The sequence below is a fragment of the Vidua chalybeata genome, chromosome 6 (assembly GCF_026979565.1).
Source record: "Vidua chalybeata isolate OUT-0048 chromosome 6, bVidCha1 merged haplotype, whole genome shotgun sequence".
Taxonomy (NCBI): Eukaryota; Metazoa; Chordata; class Aves; order Passeriformes; family Viduidae; genus Vidua; species Vidua chalybeata.
In genome coordinates, this window is record NC_071535.1 from 43,842,278 (window position 1) to 43,860,153 (window position 17,876).

The following is a 17,876-nucleotide window of genomic DNA, read 5'->3' on the forward strand; positions in this document are numbered from 1 at the left end:
AGGGAAGGGCTACAGATGTCATGTCTATGGACTTTCATCAGGCCTTTGGGCATGGCAACAACATCCTTCTGGCTAAACTGGAGACAGATTGATTTGATGGGTGAACTGTTCAGTGGATGAGCAATTGATTGGATGGTCAGATCTAGAGGATGGTGGTTAACAGCTCAATGCCCCAGTGGACATCAGTGACAAGTGGTGTCCGTCAGGGGGCCATATTGTGGTTTGGATTTTTTATGATAACACACTAATGTTTTAGTGATTGCTAAGTAGTGCTTACTCTAAATCAAGGACTTTTTAGTTTCTCTTGCTCTGCCAGTGAGGAGTTGCACAAGAAGCTGGGAGGGAGCATGGGCAGAACAGCTGACCCAAACTGGCCAAAGTGATATGCCATACCACAATAGTTCTATTGACTTGTCTCCTCTTAGACCAGGCACCAAAAAATGTGTGTGTGTGTGTTACTACACAATGGAATTTGCTGGTATTTAATGCACAGTTACATATTCTGATATTAAATTATGCTAGTGTATACAGTTTGATATGTGTCTCTGTTGGATTGTGGTACGCAAGAGTTTCCCAGGGACAAAGCAACTCCCAAAATCTAAACCAACATGATCCAAGAGACAAAGAAACCCACAAAAACCATGGATCCCATAATTCATCCCTAAACTCTGGGTTGAATGGCAGGAAAAATGTAGATTGCTATTAGACTTCTTTAATTTAGTCTAAGCTCTAAACATTAATTGAACTTGATGTCAATTATTTTTGTTCCATAAATCTTTCTCACCACTTGACTGCAGTTAAAGGAAAATGGTAAAAGTAATGAATGCTGGGAAAATAACTGCTTATCCTTATTAGATCCCTCCTCTAGCAAGTAAGGGCAGAATGGCATGCATCAGGTCCTTTACTGTGTCTTTCTAACTTCTAACCAAAATATGTAATTTACCCCAAGACACAACCACCATGAGGAAAAACAGGTAGGTTTCTCATCCAATGAGAGACCACGAGCCTTCTTGCTTTTCTTTTACAGCTTGTTCTTCATCTCCATGTCATCATGATGGGACATGCATTCTGGACAAAAGCAGCACCTACAAGTGTGCCTGTCTGGCTGGCTATACAGGGAATCGCTGTGAAAACTGTGAGTACAGGCACTGTGTGCATGACCAGCCTCCAGAGTTGTCACTGATGCATTAATTGTAAGGAGTGTCGTTGGTATGTAGGTTTGGTCAGTCATGGAGCCAGAGAATGCACTGAATTTCTTGTGGCATTTTTAAAGACATGTTTCTTGCAGTTCATGATGATTTCTACTCAGTCATTCTAGAGCTTTATGTCAATGTGTAAAAAGGTAAAACAGACTTGGAGCTGGGAAACTGCACACAAGAAATCTTTGTAGTGGATTAGCCTTATCAGACAGAAGTATCCCTGCCTGCTGCTTTCCACTATGTGCATCAGCTGTTCTCTACTGAAAACACATTCCCCAGCTGAGCCCTGTGCTTAATGCTCTAGACTGAATTAGTCATAGGAAATTCATCTTTCCTCACAGTCACCTGGAAAGTAGAATTCTGGCACCATGAATGAAAGAGACTTGGGATCAAAACAAATGGAAAAGGGTAGATTCTCTTCATATCTGTACCTATAGTCATACACCTGGTTTTGTCCTGACAAGTGAATTGTAAAATTATTGTATTCAAATCAATTGTCTGTTCCAGTGATTTACTTCTTCATGCACAAGAAAATCTTCCTCTAACAAGGCTCAAAAGAGCATGAGGGAGTAAGAATTTTGCAATATATGCCATGATAAAAGCTGTATCATCTCTACTAGCTGAAAGGAGCATTCTGCAATAAAGTTATTGAGCTAGAGCTGATCCTGGAAGATTTCACTGATGGTGGTGATCATATTTGGCCCAAGACAGAAAGTATGGCTTACTCTGTCCTGCTGTGGCATTCCTCTGGCCATAAGGCACACAATGTCTTGCTTGCTAGCAGAGTTTTCCTGTCAGAGGAACCAATACACACCAAACCTAATTTCAAAATTTTTCCCCACATATGCCATTGTTAGGAGTGGATTTATCTCCTGGAATTTCTTTTATTTCATCGGGGGAGTCAAATCATAGTGGCATGATACCTTCTTTGATGAATCATTTTGAGGTAAAAGACCTTTCAATTTCTACAGATCCAGAAGTAGCTCAGACGTGAGGAGAGATTGTTTCATATTTTCCATAAACCTGAAAACATTTTCTGAACAGATTGCACAGATTCCTGGTATGTTTTCTGTAGGGAAGAGGTTGCTAAAAATTGGAGGTTCCTGACCTCAGGACTAAGTGTCTGGCTCTTCTGCTAACAGCCTCTTTCCTGTGAGTAGTTGTTTAGCAGGTCATTTAGGGACTGGAAACTCCTGAGCTCTTTGCAACTGCTCAGCAAGATTAGTTCTGCTCCTTTAGAATGGAGTGAGGGAAAAAAAAAAAAAAAAAAAAAAGGAAAGATTCCAGAAAGTTGTCTGATTCAGAACCAACCAAAATTTCAAATAATTATATTTCCACCAAACCTCAGCCCTAGTTTTGGCAGGCTCTGCAGAACAGGCAAGGCGAGGAATGAAGCTCATATTATGTTACTGACTTTCTTTTGTAATTCCAGTGTAGAAGCTTCACCCGTGCTACCCACAGAGCAAACAACAGGGGAGATAGTTGATAAAAAATGGGATGGGATTTCTGTCACTGTAAGCAATGAAAGGTACAGGTACTAACAGGATGAAAGAGAGGAGACACTTAAACATGTATGCAGTAAGATTTTTAGCTTGATGGGAATCTTGTCGTTTGATTTGCTTGAAAGAACAATTTCGGTGGATAAAATTCTGTTACATTATGATGTTTGTGGCTGTATATTTGCCTTTTGCTCATGCTAGGCATAATATTGTTTTTCAGCACCTATATTACTTCTGTTACTTGAGTCTACTTCTCACCTATATTACCTACTGTCTTCTATGGGAATAGCAAACTTCACAGTTGGAAAACATAATGGAAAATCTTTTTTCTCTCTGGCTTCAAGTAGTTTTTTTTCTTAAGATATTTCCTTCAGTTTTGCCAAAATGCATCCTAAGTATTTTCCAGTGTATGGGGAGAAAAGTTAGAAAATTAAAGTTTGATTTGGTTTTTTAAGAACAAAAGGAAGAACTGGGAAAAATATGGCTGTAATTCTTTAAAAGCTAATTGTAGTTTCCTGAACAGCCTTTTAGTTTAAATGTTAGAGATTGTCTCTTCCTCAGAATCTTTCTATCTATTAGATCTTTCAGCAAAAGTGCTGTCTTGTTAGGTAAAGCCAAGGGAAATAAATTTATTTCTGCAGAAAACTGTCATAAAATAGTCACTTTTGGAGTATTGAATATGACTTTGGACACTATAAGACTGACTTTTTTTCAGTCTGGTTTTCCTGCAGTCAGGTGCAATCCCATTAAAGTTAATGGATGAAAAATAGGTATAAGAGAGAAGAAAATTAGAGCCCCTTAATGTTAAGTGCATGTAGAAGCTCTGAGGTGGTGCAACAGAAGGTACCCAGAGATATATGAGGGTTTTAAAGAAATCCAAGGGACATAGTTCAGATGAAGAGAGATTGTGGGGTTATCTGATTGAGGAATAAGTTAAGGCCAAATTAAACAAATTTACCAGTGAGTATTTTGTGACAGAATCAGAAATTTTTTTACTCCCTTAAAATCCCAATGCAGCTCTATCTTTTTGGTGTTACCAAATTTAATTTTAAATATGTGGAATCTCTATTGGAATTATGGAAATCACCTTAATGAGATAAACCACAGGGAACCTCTGTTTCCTCTGTTAAATTAAATTCCATCTATTTAGCAGGATGATCAACGTTGGTCAAGCTGCTTTTCTGGAATCATATTTAACCCTAATTGCTCTGTCACTTACAATTTGCAATATTAATAAAATAATCCAAGGTACAGGTTACTTACAACTAGCAGTCTCTTTTATCTTCTACTATAGCAGCCAAGAAATTAACATTTTGTTTACAATTAGAAGGGCTAATATAGTGATTTAAAGGTTTCATCAGCATGGAGTGAAATGTAGGCATTTATCTTTCTGACAGCTGCTAATATATTTCAGTCAATCCTGTTTCAGGGCAACAAATATTTTATATAAATATGTCTGATTTCACTCCGGAGACTGTTAAAAAAAATGTATATGAAATTGTAAAACAAATGCTGACCTTCTATCTTCTGACCCAAAACACAATCAAGACAAATCATAAGGACAGCACAAAATACCTTCTTAAAGATAAATATGCTTTGCTATCATGATACAGTAGGTAGAGAAAACTAATTCCTGTTTTAAATACTTGGGCTTCTTTCTGACCTTAAAGTGAATTTGCAGTATACCTACATACCCTTCCCAGTGACCCCTTAGCCATGCTGACATGATTGAGAGCAAACTCAGGCTTTTCTCCTTGACCTTTGTATATTCTAATGCTGTCAGAGGCATTAGGAACCCACAGAATAAGATAATCTTGTTCTCCTAGCATACAAATACACTGAGAAAAACCAGCAACTTCATCAAAAGATGCAGGGGAAAAGTAAGAAACTGACTAGTGCACAATCTGCCAGCACTGACTAGTGCACTGCTCTAGTGTCAGAATGTCCATGACTCTCTGCAGTGTGACAACTACTTGTTCAACTCAAACTAAGAAAGGTCTTTTCCAAAGTCTCCCTGTTGAGTTTGCCTGCTGAGGATGCAGCTGTAGAGACAGTATTGCTGGTACCCCATAGCAAATGCTCTTGCCCTCTGCTTGTCCTCCTCCTAGAACAGGCTGTTCTGACTCAAGAGTCCTCCCAGGGCTTGCTGGCCCCAAAGCAAGTGACCTTGACCTCATCCTGCCCAGAAATTTCCTGTTACCTTTATTTCAAACAAAGCTAGGCGAACTGGAGTTCCTACGCAAATAAGAAGAGCTTCACTGAATGGGGAATTCAGGGCTGAGATCTGATTTCCATTTTTATTCTGTTTCTTGCTCCTGTCTGCCAAGTAGGAGAGATTTCTTCTGCATCCTAATGAAGAGTCTAATCCAACTGACAAAACTGTATAAACTAACTCCTTGCTGTAGCCTTTGATGTTGCTAGGGCTGGCCTTACTGTGTGCCAACAGGCCTCTGAATATAGCTTTCAGGCCTTTCCCCACAGCTGATACAATCCACTTCCATCCTTTCTGGCCCCATACATCTGTGACTTGGGCTGGTTTTGGGGATGCACTCATCCTATCAGAGCCTCCTTATATCTAAAATAGGGAGGAAGCATTAACATCCCACCAACCACACCTCACCCCCTGTTCTGCTGTGGGAGAAGGAGCCCAGCTGTCAGTCCTTGGCATAAGCTAGACAGAGTTTGAAACCCAGCAGAGCTTAGGAGGAGGTACTGGGGAGACGTTCTGGGCATTGAACCTAGTGTTCTTATCTAACCTTGGATATGTAATGCAGAGTTTTCTAATAGCATGCTTGGAGGTTTTTTTTTTAATTTTGTCAGAAAGATCCTCAGTAATAGATTTCAAGGAGTGCCATAATCACTGTGCAAGAGTATAATTACATTATATCACTGTATAATCACTGTGCCTTTTGCAGCTCACATGTGTTACACCTTATTTATACTGCATGATTACAATGGAGACTATCAAGTATAATTAAATAAATGCCCCTGAGTCCTTTCTTGCAACATTGTCCTGGAAATCAGTCCTATTCCAGCTAGGGAAAATGTTCCAAATAGAAATATGACTTTTAATTTGCCGGCTCCTGGGACTGCCATAGTGTCTAGTTTTGTTTTTGTTTGGGTTTTTTTGTTTGTTTGTTTGGTTGGTTTTTGGTGGGTTTTTTTGTTTGTTTGTTTGTTTGTTTGTTTGTTGGGCTTTGCTTGAATTTTCCAGTGGAAAATGGCTTGTTACAGATTTTTTTAAAGGGACAGAGTTCTTCCTCGCTTGTGTCAAGGTCACTTTTTTAGGGTGGCTATGTCAAAGATATGAGACATTGACATTTCCACTCCTCCATGACATTTCCACTGTCCTTCCTAATGGCACATGTGTATGGGATGGGAAATAAAAACCCTGCTCTTGCTGTTGAAGGACATATATACCTGGAGCTGCTAAGGAGTAGAGGCTAGTGGCTTTTTCTCACTGTTACAATCCAAGGGCTCACCTGCCTTGAGACCCACCCAAAAACCTTTCACTCAGTGTGGCAGTTCTTGGGTTTTGAAGATCTATTAGGGGCTACAGGCTGAAGTTTAACACAGCACCACCCTTTAGCCTGTCATGTAGTAGCTCTGTAGTGTGATCACAGAATGGTCTCAGAGGTGGCTGTTTTCCAGAACTTTCCTGGAACTGCCTCTGAGAGGCAACACAATATAGAGAGGATTTTAGTAAGTCACTTCAGGGTTCAGTTCTGGTAGCATAATGACCTCTCTTGTTTTTCTGAGCTGATCAGAAGGACATTGTGATGCTTTGTAGATGTTTGCTAGGATGTTAGCAAACATACATCCTGCCTCACAACATACCCAGTGCCCCGCAGTACACTCCTTTCCAGGAAAATCATGTGTTTACAAGGCAATCTGTAGTGGTTAGTGCCTAGTGCAGGAATTTGAAGGGCTTGGGTTGAGATGGAGGTAGAGATTTCTGCTCCCCGTTTTCACTTTAGTACATTTCCTGTAGATTTCTCCCTTGATTAGAAGGATGTTGGAAATGCTCACAGAGAAACTGCCAAACCACAAAACACTATGTGTGGTGCTTTAACATAACCTAACATCAGTTCTGGGTTGTCTTAATTCACTGAGCAATAAACTAAAGCTGTGCAGCTTGTGTTACACAAACAACCAAGATGACTCATAGGAGGACAGAAACACCTAAGAGAAAAATGTTGTTGATGGCTGAAGATGGATATTGCTACAAACATCTGAAGCAGCCACTAAACAACAGCTGCTGTAAATCAACCTGCAAAAACCTGGTCCCTAGGACTGGCCTTTCCCTTGATTTTATCAGTAAGAATGTTGGATTGGGTAAGTCATACACTCTCTGGGAGGAAGGTGCTCATACCACTTACCAGTGTTTGATCTCATAATGCTTTTATAGTGTCTTGAAACTCCAGTTGAGTAAGTGTCACTGACAGCAAGGCTGAAAGAGACAGAACATCTGCTTTACTGACAACTCCTCTTGTCGCTTTTGTTATTTCCTCTGTGTCAATTAACTAGACAATTCTTTTAGTTTTTCAGAAAGTGAAACATATCTGGTAAAACCCCATGGTATTCTGCCCAGAGCATAGCCCCAGGCATAGCCAACACCCAAATAAATGAGAAAATGTCTCTTTGTAAATGTAATCTATCCAAGGATAGGCCTGCCATAGGAAAAGAAGTGTATCTCTAAACTACATTAAATATATTCATAGCAGTCTCTACTTACCCACACCAAAACACAATATTGAACTTTTTCCTCAGCCTGCTAAGACATCTTAGAGATAAAACCATCCATAGGATTCTCCCTGGTATGACTTGGCATGTGGAACAATGAATCAGTGTCAGGAGGACAAGTTGGACCAAGCTATATCTCAGGTATTTTTGCCACACTGGATGGGACAAAGATACTTTTGCTGTCATTTCACCACTGAATCACTTGGGAGGATGAGTCTTTCTGAAAAGCCTCCTCTAATGCATAGCATAAACCAGCTCTTCAGCACAGAATGACTGCCTGCAGCCAAAAAACCAGTCTGCATCATTGGCACACTTCAAGCTCACCCCCACCTTTTGCAAAGGTCACAGAATAGGGGGGCTGGAATACAGTTGTTAAGTTGCTGATGGAGATGCTTTCTGCCTCTGAGCTGAGTGTGAGGAGATGTAACTTTTGGGTTTTCTGGAGTTAGAAGAACTGAGAGAAGGGCCCAGAGTAGATTATGGATTTGGGATCTCTGCCTGCATCAACCATCCATCATTGTTGGTCAGCTAGCCTCTCTCACCTACTTCCCCATTACTGGTGCCCTAGAAAAACAAAATACACAACTTCTAAAAAGACTCTAATAGTTTAGAAAAAAACATTGATCTTCTGAACCAATGAGTGAATACTACACCTCTTTTTAGAGTTCCACAAATCATCTCAGAAAAAAGGACTTAAACCTCTATCTCAAATTCCCAAAGCTGGTATTTTACATTAAACTGTTCTCTGATTTCTACACTTAAACTGTTTGAATGACCCCTGTCAGATAACCCTCGCACAAGTTCCAAAACAACAAATAAAGTTAGTAACAGCCCCCAGTAAAACCATCCCCAAGAATAAAACATAGCTCCAGCACTAAAATCTGATTAAACAGAAAGCATATCCCACTATCAACAGCAGCCACCCCAAACTCTCAGCATTCAGTAAACTCCCCCAAAAACTATCTCCAAGAACTAAAACAAGTCCCACACCATAACAACCAACCCCCCACAAGTGTCGGAAAAGGATCTGCCACTAAAGACAAAGTATAAACATAATCCACTGACATTCCACCCAAATAAACCATAAACAGCACCACAGACATAAAGGAGACCCCCAAACTCAACAACCACCAACACCCTGCAATAGATGCCAACACCAAACCTACCTCTCCAGAATACAGTGATGGGTTAGATGCAACTGCTAAAACACTCCCAAAACAAAGCACAGCCCTAAGAAAAGTACAAAATAGATCATAATTGTTCCTGCTTGGCCTCTCTTCAGTGTCTGTGGCCTGAAAACACGTAGTCATAAGCTTCAATTGCAGGAACCCTCCCAAAATACAACTTTGCTTTTTCTTTCTTCCCCCTTCTGCCCTTCTGTTCAGTCCTCTCTGAAGACTGCTGGTACACTGTACTTCTGGGGTGCAAGCATACAGACTGCAGCTCTTGCAGTGCTTTGGGGTAACCTTAAAACTACTGTGAAAGTTTGCTGAAATGATCAGCATTCTTCAATGCTTACAGTTTTGTTCTTTCCCTTTTCCCCCAAGTTCATTAAAAGGCTTTGTTCTTCCTTGAGGATTATACATTCAAACATCTCTGAGGCAACTACCTCACACACTTCCCTTCATGGGAATCATTGCATTGTCTTCCATGCTGTTTGCTGGTGATGCAAAACACTGCCAAGGCAGAATGGCCCAGGAGGCAGGAATGATGACAAAATTGACCAGGCAGAATCCCACTTGTTCTTTCTTACGACTCCCACTTTCCTCTTTGGTTTCTTCAAGAGCACAGAAACAGCATTTCACAGCAAATCAAATTGCCCTGCTACTTCCTTAGTACTCTTCTGCTTTTCAGTTCCCTTCATTTTCTTTTCCCTATACACTCATCTCAATGCTTGGTAATTTCCATCTCTTTTTCTAAAATGGCCAATGCCAGGTCTTCCTTCCTATATGAAATTCAGCTCAGATCCCTGCAAAAGGCTGAATGAAATATTCTGTCATCTATGCCAAGGTAAATCTATATCATTATATATTGTTATCTTGTTTCAGTTAACGTGCATTTAGAACCTTTTTCTTAGCAATATGCATTTGTTCAGAGTGCCTTTTTCATCCAGTATTGCTTGGGCTTGTCCCTGTTTATTTGGAAAGATGACACCTCCACAATGAAACACCTCAGGATTATTTACTCTCTCATTTGTAATTTGATATAACAATGAGCATACCTGCTTCTTTCTTGCCCTATAATCTTTCCCCTGAGCAGACAGTGCTCTCCCATGCAGGATGATATTGCAATTTTTTCCAAGGGAAACATTAGAGAACTTATGATAAATATTAGTTATTGCTACTGATAGAGAAAATGAATGTTGAGGATTGTTAGGATTTCATTCACTCCAGTATCCCATGCACAAACAGGTCCAGTTGTATAATTAAAAAAGCCATCCAAGTACCGGAAAGGTTGTATCCAGAGACACAGCCTTCTAAGGGCTAAGAACAATGCTGATAAAGATCAAGTGGCTAATTGTAAGCAACAGCCTCCAAATTGCCTCCGGATGAATAAATCACAGTGAGTGATCCAAACATATTTTCTCATGGATACGGTCTCATTCACAGAGGCAGGGAGCTAGAAAACATCAGGGGCGACTTCCAATTGGCTGGAAGGGAATGAAAAGATTTGGATTTCAGTAGGGATTACATCATAATTTTGTGTAATTATTCCTAGCTGGTGGAACTACTGCAAAAGCAAAGAGGCCCAAAGAACAGGACTGGAAACCTACTCTCTGGTTCTTGGAGCTGGTTGATCAGCTGCTCTTGTTATGATTTCCTTTGACGTTTCCAAGATTAATGTGAGGACTGGCAAAATACGAGAGGTGATCTGAACCTCCAGGACTCTTTCATGGGGAATAAATTAAGGCCAAAGACATTTGTAATGAATAGCCTATCCCAGCACTTCTGCATGAGCTGTGTCTGGAGCTGGGCATGGAGCTGGGAAGTTGTGTCCTGGGACATCACAAGAGGCATGAAGAAGATTAGAGTGTTTCCTCTCTTTTGAAACACGAGTGACTGAGGGCAGAGATAGTTTATCAAAAGTCTTCCCTTGCAAAAAATGTAAATGGAGGCTACTGTAATGCACGCACACACTTTTGGGGAAAAATTGTTACTCTTTCAGGACTCATATTTGATACTGAAGGCAAAGTTCCTGAGGGATAATGGATCTTTTAGCTATTTCAATCACCATGACATGAGCACTTCTGTGGAGCTTAGCCTTGGCTAAGTGCTTGTGGTAACACAGAGGCTTGAGGTACCTCTGAGACCCCTGCCTAAAGCCTCACCCACTCATTGCTGAGTCTGTGGTGACTGGCGTGACCAAGTAGAGCAGAGCTCCTTTGATATGTGGCTGTAGCTGTTCAGATATCACTGCCATCACTCTGAACACCTTTTTACCACATTAGTTTCCTATACAAGATCTACTGTGGTGTTTCCAATATTTTGCTCTCTGCTATGAGAGTCTTGCTTTAAAAAAATTAGTTTTAAATCCAAACCTCAGCACTCTTGGCTTTCTTTGTTCACCCCCTTCTAATTTCTGGTTCTAAAAGTTGCAGCCACATTCTTTTTTCATCTAAAGTGCAGAGCCTGTCAGCTCCAAAAATTAAAAGTTTTGAGTGGAATCAAAGAAGACAAGCAAGCATTCTAGTCATCACCAGCCCCCTCAGACACAGCCTGTGGAAACACACCACCCCCAGAAAGCATTTTCTTCAGAGTCCTGACCAAGACCACCTGTCCTCCAAAGCTGTTCAGCTCCCAGCAGTCTTCTCCTGCTGTGGGGAAGAATGAAGATCACATTGCAAAGCTAATGCCATCAAGCCTCTCCGGCTCCCATTCACATCCAGCTCTTGCCAGAATCTGGAGCAGAACAGCTGGGCTCCTTCGTGTGGATTCTTAGTCATCAGTGCTCTCCAAGTGTAGGAGAGGTGGGATGTTCAGAGAGGTGGTGAAAGAATGTTAGTTTCTTGTGGATATTCTCAGCTCAGTCAGAGAGAAAGAGAAAGGTTTTCTAACCAGGCAAGAGCCTGGGAAACAGTTGGGAAAGAATGTAAATAATTCTCTAATCTATCTTGTTATTCACATTGTTTATGGATATGCTCTGCCACTGTGTGTCTTTCACTGCACACCAATGGTGTGACATGTTTTTACTCTACGACCAATGAAATTAGTCTTTTCGAAGTTCTCTATATATAGAGCGGTGCATTTGAAAGAAATCAGAGCTCATTTTCTTAGCCTTCTGATCTGGAGTTCTCTGTTCCCATCCTGCTCAACAGTGTCAGTTTCTTTATGCTGGATCCTGCAGTGTTTGTTCCATTTATTCAGGAGATGTTGAGCTGAGAGTTGTTCTTGAGAACAGCATCAGAAGATGCCAGGCTCTTTCCTGAGTGTAAGTACCATCACTGTGAGTTGAGCTCCTTGTAGAAACAAAGCCTGTGCTGAAACAATTGTAGGCTCAGAGAGAGTGTCAGCAGTGTCACAGAGAGGACATTCCCACCACAGTTTACACACTTTGTTCTATGAGGCACTAGAGGACCTCACAAACCCTATGTTGATATTGGCAGACTTATGATATGCCCATGATCCCAGAATGCAGAGTATCTTGAAGGCAGACAGGAGCCAGACAAGAACACTGGGACTCCTAAAGAATCAGTCTGGAGTCCTGGTTCCTGCCTCATTCTGTGTGTGACCTAATACAAAAAGGTCTCTAATGAGCAGAGAAGAGTGCACAGCCACACGGCCTCACGATGGCAGGATGGCCTGACACCTCCCAGTGTAGATTATTTTATCAAATCCATTGCCAAACTCATATGCTGGTTTGAAAGCCCTGTGCACTGCTTATGAGAAGCAGTAGAAAAGCAGGTCTGAACACTCTGAGCCATGGGCTCCATCACCTCATTCCCTCTTGGAGGATACAGCCATTCTAAAAATATTTTGACAGCCAATGTCTTTATGCTTTTGGCTAAAGTTAGTCTCTGTGGGCTTCTGTGTTAGACATTAACCATCTCTGGCTGCTATGCCAAGCTGCAAAAGGAAGATGTCTCTGGAGAACCATCTGAGTCCTCCTCCAGGGCAGTTCTCTGCCAACAAACCTTGTGAGAACCTGGGGTGTCCTCACCTTGTGGATGCATGCTGGGGAGAGAAGGGATAAGCATAGGAATTCATGGTATCAGAGATTTGGACTGACATCAGAGACATGGACCAACAGAGCTCATGGGCCAACATTAGCTCATGGGCCAAATAAGCTCTGTTATGAGTGAAGACTACAGATTTCTAAGAATTCAGAAGAGCTCTTTACACGTGGGGCTTTGCAAGGGGAATCACAATACCCAGCACTAGCTGCTGAGCTGCTCATGGCTGGGTCCCTCCTTAACTCATATGCTTTGTGTTCAGACACTCTGAACTATCTGCTCCCATATGGCTCCATCACCTTTGGACAAAACCCTGCTGCTGAGAATAGTATGTCAATTACACAATGGTATAATAATTACTACTGATTTCTGCACAAAGTCAGGTCAGTTTAAGTGTAAATGTAGTAAGAATGTCAGGAGATGTCAGGACTGTTCCTAGCTCTGCCAGTCACTCACTACTTGCCTTCAGGTTAATCACTTGATAACTCCATACTGTAGCTTCCCCAGTAGTAAAATGCAGATATGCTAATGTCATTAAAATTTTGCAAAAACAGATATTACTGTTATGTAATGATACTCAAGTAATCAGGCTTGCCCTCTAAACAAAACTTAAACCAAGGAAAAGAATTTGATCAAATCAGACTTACAGTCAAAATGGCAAACATGATGGGATTTACCACTATTGACTTTAGCAGGCTTGGCTGTAGGCAGCCTTTGCAAATATCAGTGAGCTGTATGAAGTGCACGTAGGTGGAGCTGGCTGGGAGTTTTCTCTTATAATGGTTTCATAGCAGTAAATTTCAAAGACATTTGTATTTTCTGCTGGATTTTTCCTTTAATTTTTGTTTTCTTAATCACAGAGAGGAAAAAAAAAATCACTTCCACATACTCTGCATTTTGTGCTCCCTCCAGCAACAGGATCCTGGAGCCATGTTTCTCAGGCTTCTAGCTCCAGAGCACTTGTTGGCCACTGCTGTGAAACCATGAAAATCCAAATCTCAGATCCAAATCTGAGATTTTTTTGGCTCAGGGGCTGCTGTGCAGGCGTTTTTTTGGCTCAGGGGCTGCTGTAACTTTTAGCAGCATTCAGAGTAATGACAGCACTCACTGGGGAACAGAATGTAATTTAGGCAGACAAAATGTCCTCTTTTTGAGGATAGTTATTTATATTTTTTTCAGTTTCAGTCTATCAGGCTTTCTCTGACAGTCATTAGACTGGTTTGGGTAGCATGGTGGCCCCAGGGGTTCCAAAATAAGTCCAGAACTCTCTTTTTCTACAGAAAAATGCTAGGCTTACTAACAGCAGAAGCTGCTCTTATTCTCCTGCTGGTTACCAAGTGCAGTTTCTGTGTTTGGCCTCCTGAGCACACCAGCACAGCTTATGCAAAAGCAACATTACAAGCACCTAGAAGAGCTTTGTGGCCCCCAACACAAGAAGGATGTGGACATGTTAGAACAAGTCCAGAGGAGGGCCAGGAAAAGGATCAGAGGGCTGGTGCACCTCTCCTATGAGAACAAGCTGAAAGACCTGGGGTTGTTCAACCTGGAGAAGAGAAGGCTCTGGAAAGATCTTTTAGCAGCTTTCCAGCACCTGAAGAGGGCTACAAGAGATTGGAGAAAGACTTTTCACAAGGGCAAGTGAGAGGACAAGGGCGAATGGCTTTAAGCAGAAGGAAGGTAGATTTAGGTTAGATATCAAGAAGGAATTCTTTACTGTGAGGGTGGTGAGGCACTGGCACAGATTGACCAGAGAAGCTGTGGATGCCCCATCCTTGGAAGTGTTCAAGGCCAGGCTGGATGGGGCTTTGAGCAATCTGGTCTAATGGCAGGTACCCTGCCCATGGCAGGGAGGTTGGAGCTAGATGATCTTTAAGATCACTTCCAACCCAAACCATACAATGATTCTATAAAAAATGTTCAGAGCTATGCTACATAGGCAAACTGTGCTATATGCATTAGCATGGGTCAACCTGAAAGCCAAACTCTGGCTTGGGAATATGCAAGTAGCAATATTAAAAAATTTTGTAAGCAAATTAAGAACAAAATTCCATGCACGCTCTTGCACCTAATTTCAGGGAGGGACAAAAAGGGAAATATAAACCTTTTATTAGTACCAGCAATGAGAAATGAGATTTATTTCAGGCATGCAATATATTATTGAAAGGTTGTGCAGAATATAGAGATAATAAATGATATGTATGTAGGGGTATATATTATTTAACAAAGTGGGTGAGAGGAAGGCATCAGAAAAAAATAGTGTTCATTTAATGAAGAGACTCTGGGACAAAAGCAAATGATAATTCCATCAGGCAGGATTTGAAGGATATTGGAGAGAGAAAAGTGTAGCTCAAGAGATCATCTAATTTATCTTACTGGTGATAAAATGAGCCCAAAGACTATTTCTAAATGGCAAATAATTCTGATCGAAGGAATGTCTCTTACATATATTTTAAAAGGGAGAGGAATTTGTACTGTTATTATTAATAATAGAATATTTTACTTAAAAATTCAGGAACTTACTGTTCCTCTAGTCAAGTTTTTCTCAGACTGAGGAAAGTTATCCATGAAATGTGAAGCCAATGTAATGTTTCATATGGCACAGAAATTGTTTTCTTTTTCCCAAGAGACCAAAGTAGGAGGCAAGAAGTAGAATAAGTTTTATCAGCAATGTATGAGTTTGTGATATAAACACTTGAGGCAGCTCTGTTTTGTATTATCTAACAACTGAGCATTTCTACCAGAGAAGCCTATAACCATCCTCTCATATACCTTCCTACTTTGCTCTCTTATGAACTGTATCAAGCCAAAATTCACCTCAAACCCTAAAGTGGCAAAGGTTACCTACATGACTGTATAGATTAATTGTGGAACTTCCCAGGAACAATGCTGTGTAGCAAAAAAAGGAAAAAATTAAACAAAAATGTCTCTGCTCATGATGTGTTTGCTGGTGTTGCTCTGTTCCCTACATTTCTGTTCCATTTTTTTAGCTGAAGTTTCAGTTTTCAAATGACAAGACTTATAAAATTTCTACTTAAATCCTACTATGCCTTTCCAACATTTGTCAAGGTGACTTTTATAAATTTCTTTTTGAGTAAGAATTATCCTGTTCCTAATTTTATCCTTCTTGAATATACTTCTTTGTCATCCTTTAAACATTTTAATGTATCCTTTCTCTTTTCACATTTTCAGTCATTATAGTTTTTAACTTTTGCATGAGCAGGGTGGTCATTCTTAGCTCTTAATCACTTTCAGCGTTATTTTTCCCTAACATTAGTTTCACCTTTCTAGATATAAATTCACCAGGATCTTTGTAGATCTGATGGCATTCTGGCGGGAAGAATGGGGTCAGCCTGACCCTCATGGAGTCTCTGCACTGCTCAGATATTTTTTGACAGAACTTGAATGAATGTCTTTCATATTTGGCTGTCCATTACTACCTCATAGTAGAATTCTGTAGACAGCTAGTCCATTTTCTGGGTTCCTGGTGGGTTGGTCCAAGAGGAAGATGCAGAGGTCGAGCACTTGACATATGCCCAACTTGCCCCAAAAGCAGGAAGCCAGAGTCACAGGGCAGTAGGAATGTTGTTTGGTTTATTATCATGGGGAGCAGAGCAGTCTGACTAGTGGCCTAAGAATGGTTCAAGCTCATGGAGTGCGCCTGGCCAACCCAACATGTGCTTCCCAAGGAAGTGCTGTCCAAACAGCTCATAGCCTTGTCTATGACTGTATGCCCTGTTTATGCTGTAGCAGTCAGGGTAGACCAGGCATAGGTACAGCTGGGATGGGGGTGGCCAGAGGTGAGTGAGAGCTGTGAGGGGCACCCAGGCCTCTCTGCTGGACCATGCACAGAAGGAGAACTAATATTCAGAAATACTCAGTAGATGGCAGGATAAGGTCCATCCTGCCTAAGCGAGGGAACCTCAAAAGCATATCAAATATCTTAGAAAGCTTAGAACCTGAAGAGAAGTGGGTCAGATCATGTGGTTGGATTTTATGACTAATGTGTATCCAGAGGGCAGAGCTAGGTATGAATGACATTTACAAAATGTTCTTTTACTTTCTACTTGACTTCTGAAAAATGTCTCTTGGAGAGTTGGATTTAGTTGTACACCAGAAGAGAATGTTGAAAGATTTCAATAAAATATCTCAAACAAAGAAGGCTACCTGAAAATTCAATGGAATACACTGCTCATTCTGAAAGATGTAAGAACCAGTCAAAATCACTCTTGATGGGAAGCTATCCACGAAAAAAATAAGATAGACTTGGATGAAACACATAGCGGCTAGGATTCCCTTCATAATAACTATTCAAAACTCCATTGCCTGAAGTGTTCACAAGTGAAGGGAAAAGGTGCAAAAGGGCTCTCTGAAACACATTAGGTGAAAGGGATAAAAGGCAAGTCAAAGTGAAGAAGAAAAAACCTATGGAGTTCAAACCAAAGGAGTAAAAGCAGGTACTGGAGTAGCGCTATGAGACTTTCAGACTAGATAATATCACTGAAAACAGAGAGCTCAGCTGTGGGACTGAGATGCAGGGAACAGCTTGAGATTCAAAACCACATTTAATTTGTAGAGTGAAAGAATGAGCTTACAAAATGATCCATAGTAAAAAAAAATGAATGGAGTGGCTCTGTCTCCAGTGATAAATTCATCCCTGTGTTACAAGAGAACAGACAACCAGTAGCTAGAGGCATGGGTAACAAAATAGACACATCTATTAATAATGCTAAGGTGTTTTGCCATCAGAGAAACCCTCTGTGACACAAGTGGGTATGAGCTAATGCTTGTAACATCCCTGTGATGAAAGGGGTGGTCTCATTTGTCACATACAGCATATGAAGCAACCTACCTATGATCACATTTCTTTAGCTATGATTAGATCTCATGACCTTCTGCTTCGATGTCCTCTGCTGTAGGCCATAGTTCAGTATTAAATTAATCTGTGCATGAAATACTGAATGTGCATCATAAATAAAACAGAATTGTTCCAGCTGGCTCCCAGGGTGGCAGAGAATCTAAAGAAAGTCTGATAACAAACAAATCAAAAGGATGAGAAACGAAATATCTTCAGCACTTAGGGAGTGAACAAGAACAGATACTTGTAGTTAGTAAGCAAGTGTAGCTTGGTGACATTTTTTTCCAGGATGGACCTAGAACACAAAAGCACCAAAATATTTGTTCTGCAGAGCTGAACTGGACCATAAGCAAAACAGAAAACCTGTATTTATGACAAAAAGTAGAAGTCTGAGAGGTGCACAGATGGTT

At 40.8% G+C, this 17,876-nt stretch overlaps 1 protein-coding gene across 2 annotated transcripts in view; it reads left to right on the top strand.

Moving 5' to 3' along the window:
• Positions 1 to 17,876, top strand: part of PAMR1 (peptidase domain containing associated with muscle regeneration 1) — a 55,943-nt gene that overhangs the window by 24,811 nt on the left and 13,256 nt on the right. For both annotated transcript variants that reach the window (XM_053946798.1, XM_053946799.1), the window contains exon 6: positions 1,028 to 1,135. In XM_053946798.1, the coding sequence (XP_053802773.1) occupies positions 1,028 to 1,135 (108 nt within the window). The remainder of the gene's footprint in view (positions 1 to 1,027; positions 1,136 to 17,876) is intronic.